This window comes from Dysidea avara, chromosome 7, assembly GCF_963678975.1.
Source record: "Dysidea avara chromosome 7, odDysAvar1.4, whole genome shotgun sequence".
Lineage (NCBI taxonomy): Eukaryota > Metazoa > Porifera > Demospongiae > Dictyoceratida > Dysideidae > Dysidea > Dysidea avara.
In genome coordinates, this window is record NC_089278.1 from 26,942,757 (window position 1) to 26,951,321 (window position 8,565).

The window sequence follows — 8,565 nt, forward strand, 5'->3', positions numbered from 1 at the left end:
ACTAATCACTGAACTGGACTACTGGACTGGACTACTGGACTGAAATATTTTTGGTTTTTACACATTGGTTTTATTGAACCTTGCTAGCCAAGGGCCTTCAGAAAACTTACATTCTGCTACTAAAATGATGAGTGTGAGGAGTGGAGTAAGCAAAAACTGACTTCTCACTACTTGTTATGCTCTACAGCATTTATACACTTCTTAGTATTGTGTTTTGGAGATTCTAATATAGCAATGACTAACCAAAAATCATTCTATATTTATGATACAATGCATCCTTGAACTACATAGCTCAGACCCCTGGGACACAACCTATCCTTCCTAGGACAATCTATTGTAGCTAAATTCGTTCCTACATGTAACATACAAACGCATTGCATGACTGTAGGGTTATTCTGCTATCATGATCAGTTCTTAAATGCACTGGTTAACATACTATAATAATTATGTGACCAAATTTATTAGCATTGTACAAGTTTGCTACTATCTCCAAGCCTTTATCATTGGTTAACCATAACTAGCACATTCCCTGCAGCAGACTGATAAGAAGTATAGGTATATGTACTGTAGAAGAACATATTAAATAGAGGTGAAATCACTTGAAGTCAGTTTTTGCTTACTTCACTCCTCACACTCATCATTTTAGTAATAGACTGTAAGTTATCTGAAGGCCCTTGGCTAGCAATACTCAATAAAACCAACGTCAGAATGTGTAAAAACCAACAATATGTCAGTCCAGTGTTCCAGTCCAGTAAGTAGTTACACCCGAATAACTAGTAACTACTTTTTGAAGTAACTACACCAACTCTGATAAAGTGTATGTGACCTTCCTAGCTACCTCCTTTAACTTTGCCATGGTTTAATTACTGCCTCAGTACCTCGGTGGAGTCAGGTGCAATCTTAGACAAGTGGTGGAATTCTGAGACTCAAGTATAGCATAGATTATATATTCCAATATTATAGCTAACCTATGAATATAGCTAGGTAGCTACAGATCAGTTTTGTTCTGTTGTTTCTTATTGAACTGTTTTGCTGCAAGCGTTTTCTGCAATCATATACTCTCTGAAGTGCCACTGCCAAAATAGTCTTCAGTTCATGAATATATTACTGCCATATATAGTATACAGCACACAAGTAACTTGCGGTATTCATACATAGCATACGTATAGATATATCTATACAAAGCCGGAGGAGACGGTCCGGTTGGTCAGGCCTGAGCCGGACCAATAATCTGGAGTTGAACCAACTAGCTGACCAGTTCGAACTAAATTACTCTCATGCAATCTTTGGACGATCACATCTACATGTAGCTACGTACATTTTACAGATGTTATTGAAAATGCATGGCACGAGTAGTTACCTAGTTTCTCAGCCTAACTAAAGCACAGAACTACACGTATAGTACCTCCAATTACCTTACAGTACAGCATAGCATTCTTATCGTTTTGTACAGAAATGATCGTGGGTTCTACGTACAGTATCACGTGTGCTGACAGTTGGCATTTATCACGTGTAAGGCAGGTGCCTTGTTTGATTCTAAACCAGCATACTTATATCACAATTCAATCTTCATAAAATAATCATTAGCATTCCTTGGCTTGTCTCTCTTGGCTTCTTTTACTGGGCGAAGGGCTGGCAATGACAAACCAGATGACTCATTCCGCGGCAAGAAGCTGTACACCCATACATTACATGGTGGCCATCTGGATGAGATGTTGAGTAGAAATCACTCCTCTTCCAACTACCCACTCGTCCTGTCGAGATACTGAACAAACTCTCAGTCTCACCCACATCGCGCCATTTTCGAATATAGTCTCGTGCCCAGACCCAACCCACTGCGTTGAGTCGGGTCTGGTGACATTCGCAGGAGTTTTGGGCCCTACGCCATTTTTCTTTTCTGACCAATCGGACGTCTTGATTCAGGTACAACGCGATTTGATAGGCTGGAACTAGGGAAATGGCCGACTACAGCTATGGATACAAATTCGTAAACAATATGGCGGCAGGCCCAAAAACATAGCGTAAGTCACCAGACCCTACTCAACGCAGTGGGTGGGGTCTGGGCACGAGACTATTTCGAATACTGATTGGTCTCGTGACGGTCCACCAGTATATTTACGTGATGATCCGTTCACTTCATACAAACCAGTATAGTAGTATACTATATTTTTGTAGCTGTGTAACTTTTTATTGTAGCTGTGTGAATTCACTGTATAGTAATTATATCCTAGCCAAAGGGGGCCATGCTGCTGTGAAATTTGGGGGGAAAGTTGCAAGTTGCTAGCTATAGTTTTACTTTAAAATTTAGCATCAATTTTAAATTTTAAGGCATTTTCAAGCCTTTAAATTGCAAAAATTCTGCAGCTCCTGGGGGTTGCACCCCCAGACCCCCCTTGAACTTCTAATTGCTAGCTACAACTAAATGAACCATACAGCAATTAAGTTTCATGCTGTGTCCCCTGTATGTCACGTCTACAATTATACATAGTATAGAAAGTCTGAAGAACAACAGATAGGCTTGAGCATATTTATATAGCTAGCTAGCAGTGAAATATCACTAAAATTGCATATCTGAGTGTCTAATTTTCAAAAATTTCCTGTAGAGGCATGCCCCCGACCCCCTTAGGATGCTCGTGCTTCGCACTTCCGCGCGCAGAGTGTGCTTCGCACACTGCGCAACAGCTCCTCTCTCATTGGCATGTATATAGTAGCAATTTCAACATTATAGTCAATGGCCTGACCAACTCAATTTTCCCTCCTCCGGCCCTGCTATATACGCGCGTGGCAAGACCGCTGTGTTTTTCTTTGTGACGTCAATACGACGAACTGTTTTGTGTATACAGTCAAGTGGTCAAATGGAACTGAAATCAACAGTTTTTCTTTAAGTTTTTTTTAAAGTTTTTTTTAAAATTCCCGGTGTGACCAACACACCTTGCCACCACCCCCAGCACCAGATGGTAAGATGCTGGACAAAGATGTTAGACTAATGTGGAGGAAACACTGACCTGACCTTCAGATGTTGTAAGGTCAAGTGCACAGTTGACAAAGTTGCCCTGATTCGAGAGTGAACAGTTACCATAGTTCCTTGCTGATCTTGTCAGGAAATTGCTACGTAGCGTATCAGCCCTATTCGAAGTTTCAGTAGGCCGGGTATCGCATGAGGCATGCATGAGCCCCGGCAAAGTACTCGGACTGAAAAGCCGTGTTCTGTCATGCATGCAAGCCAACGTATACAGTTAGCCAATGAAACCAAATGATTATGAGTACTGAAAAGTACAGTAAACAAATTGATATACCGGCTAGCTGTAGATATTTAGGAAAAAGGTTTAGCCTACAAATCACACTAGCTATAATCAGTAGCTAAATGTCAATCTTGTACAGATTGGGATTATACTGTCAGAGGGTAGCTCCAATCACGGATAGATAAAATAAAATAACTAAAAATAAAAATCACGGATAGATTTAGGGTAGTAGCTGAATTTTTCGGTAGTGATTTGTTCTAGAAAAAGAAATTGAGTCTCAAAATGGAGAGCTAGGGCTCCCGGGGAGAGGTATGCCGGACGGCCGGATGGGATAGGTAGCTATAGTGCATGTTGGAAAAGTAGGAGTATACTGAGCACTATTGTAGAATAATTTTAATCATGTTACGTATATCGTTGGTGTTGGAAAGAAGGCCATTGTAAATCTGCTAGCATGGCCGATCACACTGCTGTTATACTTACAGCTATAGCTATCTGTTAACCCAACAAGCAGCATGCACAGTTTACACAACCTTGTCGTTGCATCATCGTGATGACATTCTAACTAGCTACATTATACGATGGATTGTCTTTTCTGATTCATATGCCTAAAAAATCACAAAAGTTTCAAATCTATATAGTACATTATACGTAGGCCAAGCTACTGCTTCATGAAATTGGTGTGAGTTACAAAATAGCAACAAAGCCTTATATGCATGATTTTCTCAACAATCCAACCTACCAATGGGTAGAATGTTTTCCTCCTTGTATCTGTGTGGCTATGAACACCACAAAAATGTTTACCAGGAAGTTGTACTATTATGAAAGAGTAACACAATAATATTATGTTGCTATGTTTGAAATTGTTATGATTTCATTATAATTACATATGCTCAACTCAATAACAATGTGTTACAATACTCTGGTATGGAGTTGCCTTCTCCATGCTGCGTGAGCTACAGTACACGGGTATTCCATTTTGACAACATAGAGTTGCACTCTATTAGTTGTATTTAGCTATAGGTATAGCTATATCATGCATATACACATGTAGAGGGCTCGTACTATTAGCAGGGTTAACAAACAGCTACAGCCTGGTGTGTGTATATGTATATAATTGAAAGCTGGGAACATATATGTTACTCTCCCTGGTTTAGGGTGCATGTGGCTGGGATTTGTGCATGAACAACATGCTTTAGCATAGATTATAAAGAGGCTACGTATAATCTATGCTTTTTGGATAAACAGCAGCTTTGGGATTAGCTGCATAATAGTGGAAACCATGCTATAGTTACCGTATTATAAATTGTGTCAACTTGATGTAAATCCCTTTGTGGTAATAATATAAGTTACGTCATTGTGTCCGCGTATCCTGTTACGTTTCCGCAAAAACAACTGCAAAAAACCATATAAAAGTTCACACACGAAGAAAGTAGACTACTCATTTCGTGTCTTGTCTGTAAATAGTAGTTAGCAAATCTCGATCCACTATTCCTATACCACGGGAAGCTTTAGCAAGAGCTTTAGTCATCAGCAGTGTATGATGCTACTAGCAGGGACATCGCAGCTCGCAGTGACACGGCAACCTAATCAGTTAGCGGCTAGATTTGGCCTCGTGTATTTACCGAAGAAGACACTGTTCCGTCAAGTACGCACGTATACATTAGCTAATAGTAAAAAGCATCCCTGTGTGCACTGCTCATCATCATCCTAGCTAGCCACTAACTATACGTACTGTATAGTTATTGATGATGCATGTATGCCTGGCCGGTACATGTGACTATAGTTTTTATGAGCTATACACCTTAGTTGTAAACACAGTGCATTCACTGTATGTTTTTATTGTATAGGTGTATCACAAGTATTGGTGTGAGCTGCATCGAGAGAGCAATTTCTACCCAAAGCAGTTGGTACTGTATGAACTGTCAGAAGACTTAACAGACAGTCCTCATCCTGGTAAAGTGTTAGAGCTCATTCCTCTAGATAAGGCATTCAAAGTTTCCATGACATCTACTAGTGCAATTAAAGGAAAATACGTGTTCAAAATTGTGACTGCCAAACAGCAACACCTGATTGCAGTAAACACTTTGAGTGATGCTTCTTCATGGGTGAATGCAATCAATGATGAGTTCTTTGGACCTCCAGTGCCTGGTGTAGTATGTAAGTGACTGCAAATGTTACTCTGTATTGTGGCTAGATATGCAAATGTACACTTGACAATGACCTCATTGACAAGTTGACCTTATATGCATCATTGTAGCTATGTAACTGTGTCTATAGTAAATCCCCACAGATGGTTGTTGTAACAACATAGTCTGAGGTAAGTTCCTTGAGCTAATCATCACTGAAGCCATATTATAGCTGTAATGGTATAATAGCGATAGTTATTGGCTAGGGGTTAATGTTAGGTATAGCATGGCTTTTTTTATATGTATATGTGTAATAAATATGTAAAATGGCTATGTTTTATGTACAGATGAGTATAGAGTTGCAGTCTGTGATTACAAGAGGAGAGGAACACGATGCAACAACTATGTTCTGAGGGTGTATGATGATAAAATAAAACTCTTCACTGCTAATGGAAAAATTGCAATGAATGTCTCATACAAGATAAAGGATATTCACAACATCAAGTATCAACCTGCAACAACAAAGCAGTATAAAAAGACTTCACTCACCTTTTCAATTAAGAATGCTGAGACATGGTAAGCAATTAAAGCAGATTTTAGATATATACATAAACAATTATGCATTCTATATTTTTTAAATACAAAAAAAACTGCTGAAATATTTTGCATGCACATAGCCACATAGGATATGTGTATTTAGCTACTAGTTGTCCTGACAATGACTAGCCTATCCAAGTATAATTTTCATTCATAGTTATCAAGAAAAAGATGTACTGACTATATGTGCAAAGAGCAGAATAGACCTAGTCAGAGTTGTTTATCACAGAAAGAGACTGGTGACACAAAACAGCAGTAAAGTAGCATTTAAGAAAGGTCAGTTATGATAAGCAATTTATGTATGCAATTAACAGTAACATAGTCACAAATAGAATTAACTACTGATAAATATTTATTTCAGGAGGATCAATGTCAAGAGCTAAGTCAGTGGATGTAGTGTTCCCCGATCAAAGATCTCCAGTAGATGTGTATCCTGTTAATGAAGAGAGTGACCTATCAGTAAAACACTGTTCACTGTATAGTCAATTGAACAGTCAAGCTGATCACATCTTGACCAGTCAAGCTGATCACATCTTGACCAGTCAGATGTCATACCAACAGAAACTACTTCAGAAACATCCTGTAGATTATCAGTTTCCTCCTGAAGTCAGTGAAAATGAAGGCATAATCTCTTCTGGTTTACGTGGAGTTAGAAGACGATCCAAGTCACATGAACTTATTTTAATCCACAATCAAGCACCTGTGCTACCTCCTTGCAAAATATTTCATGACTCTCAGCAACATTGCACAAGTCACTGCAGGAGTTCATCACTGCAAGATGTCTCCTTTACTGAATGTTCCTGCAATTCACTTACACAAAGACAATACACGGTAGATGACTATGCATCACATTTAGTCAAGAAACAAAACAATAGTTTTCAAATGTCTAATCTTCTCTTGCAATGTAAAGCTGAATCAGTACCCGACCAGTTACATCAAGAGTTGCCACAAACAAATCAATCAAATAGATTACCAAGTAGATGTCGTTTTGGTAAGTATGGTGCTAAAATAGTTTGGTTGAACATAAATCTGCATAGTTACCTATCATGAGGGAATGTTTAGAAATTTTGGAACCTCAAAATTATGTTATATATGGAAAAACTTTTAGCACTACAAACTGAAGCTGTGCAGATGCTTAACTTCTTCCATCTGGTATATTTTTACAGTACAATCTTTATGCTGTTATCTACTGTTTTCTGTAGGTTCGTCATCAAGCAATCACACTTATGTAATCAGTAGTTTGTCTGATCAATACATTACAAGTAAGAACAGCCTATATTATCATACACTACACCCCAAGTCTCTTCTGCATTTCATTTTATATGTATCTAAAACTGTCATTATTATTTTCTTTGTTACATAGTTCTTCCTGGTGTTGACTATGAGCCTATTAAGGATGGTCTACCACATTATGAGTGTATTGATGATGAGGCTTACTATGAGTCTATCACTGGTGATAATACTTTCTCAAATAACAGTTATGAAGACATTGACAATTTCTATTGTACAGATATTAACAGTGACCCTATTTATTCCATAGTACGCATGTAATTGTCTAAAATTAATGTGTTTTTATTCTGTTCATTGTTGTGCAGTGTAAATGTCCAAATTACTCAATCACTGTCAAAACTTTTAATTATAAAATAACAGCAATAGCTAACACTATTAAAATATATGTCCAATAAATAATAATTATTATGTATAATTTTACTTTCCGTTCACCCTCCACCCATCTCCACAGTAACCATTCAACTGCATGCAGGAGTTATGTAGCTCCATAGCATTTGAGTTCACTCAGAATATTGTGTCCCACCATTTTTTGTTATCTCTATCAATATAATTATTGCAATGCCGTTAGGAATAAACAGGTCTCTAGCATATTGATCTGGCAGAAAGACCATCAGTTATACATGAACTTTAGAAAATTTTCCAACCAGATATAGCATGTATATATACTGGTCATATAATTATTATAATAGTGCAATAAATATAGCACTGGCTGTCTTAGGCCATATTATGCTGACAGAATCCTGTGTAGTGGTAGCAGTTTTCTGAACTGTGAACACTATGTTCTGTCAGCTGTACTGTATTGATAGTTATTGATATATAAATTGTTAGGTAATTGATTCCACCATTTAATTGCTTGTATTCTAAAATATCATAGTGTACTTGTTAAATGACACCTTTCGGTGTTTGCATAGGTTGTGGAGTGTGCGGGCAGGCGCTCCATAGGTTGTGGGGAGTGCCGTGTGCGGGCGCTCCATACGTGTATGGGCTACTGTAAATTCAAATGGGTACAGATGACCCAAATTTTTGGGTTGTTTTACCTGCAATTCAAATGACCGGTTTTTTGGTAGTAATGACCCAAGGATATACTTGGTTATTTTTTAACTTTGTAAGATATAGTCATATTACCCAGATTCCCTAAAGTCTCTTCAACCTCTAGCCAAGTGATTGAAATAACCTTGCTATCATGGTTATTTTAACCAGCTGTGGTAAAATTAACTCTCGTCACAAAATATTTGTTATTTGTTTGTTTATATTAATTAACAAGTCAGTCATCATTAGTAATAACATACATTAATCTATGTGTGACACAT

At 37.9% G+C, this 8,565-nt stretch overlaps 1 protein-coding gene across 2 annotated transcripts; it reads left to right on the forward strand.

The window, feature by feature from the left end:
* The first annotated feature begins 4,667 nt into the window (after positions 1-4,667).
* LOC136261540 (uncharacterized) lies at positions 4,668-7,582 on the forward strand. 2 transcript variants are annotated; one of them, XM_066055555.1, is made up of 8 exons: positions 4,668-4,887; positions 5,090-5,399; positions 5,716-5,944; positions 6,123-6,241; positions 6,327-6,956; positions 7,074-7,117; positions 7,168-7,227; positions 7,329-7,468. In XM_066055555.1, the coding sequence occupies exons 1-7, from the start codon at positions 4,780-4,782 to the stop codon at positions 7,195-7,197; spliced, it is 1,470 nt and encodes a 489-aa protein (XP_065911627.1). In that variant the 5' UTR covers positions 4,668-4,779; the 3' UTR covers positions 7,198-7,227; positions 7,329-7,468. The 2 variants fall into 2 exon arrangements, with proteins under 2 accessions (XP_065911627.1, XP_065911626.1); XM_066055554.1 differs by lacking the exon at positions 7,074-7,117 and having other exon boundaries at positions 7,329-7,582.
* The last annotated feature ends 983 nt before the right edge of the window (positions 7,583-8,565 follow it).

What these genes read in the sequence shown, in the direction of transcription:
- LOC136261540 (XM_066055554.1), top strand. Translation starts at nt 4,780, where the DNA reads ATGATGCTACTAGCAGGGACATCGCAGCTCGCAGTGACACGGCAACCT. An exon ending in AGAAGACACTGTTCCGTCAA is followed by an intron (nt 4,888 to 5,089) that starts GTACGCACGTAT and finishes TTTATTGTATAG; the next exon opens with GTGTATCACAAGTATTGGTG. An exon ending in GTCTGATCAATACATTACAA is followed by an intron (nt 7,228 to 7,328) that starts GTAAGAACAGCC and finishes TTTGTTACATAG; the next exon opens with TTCTTCCTGGTGTTGACTAT.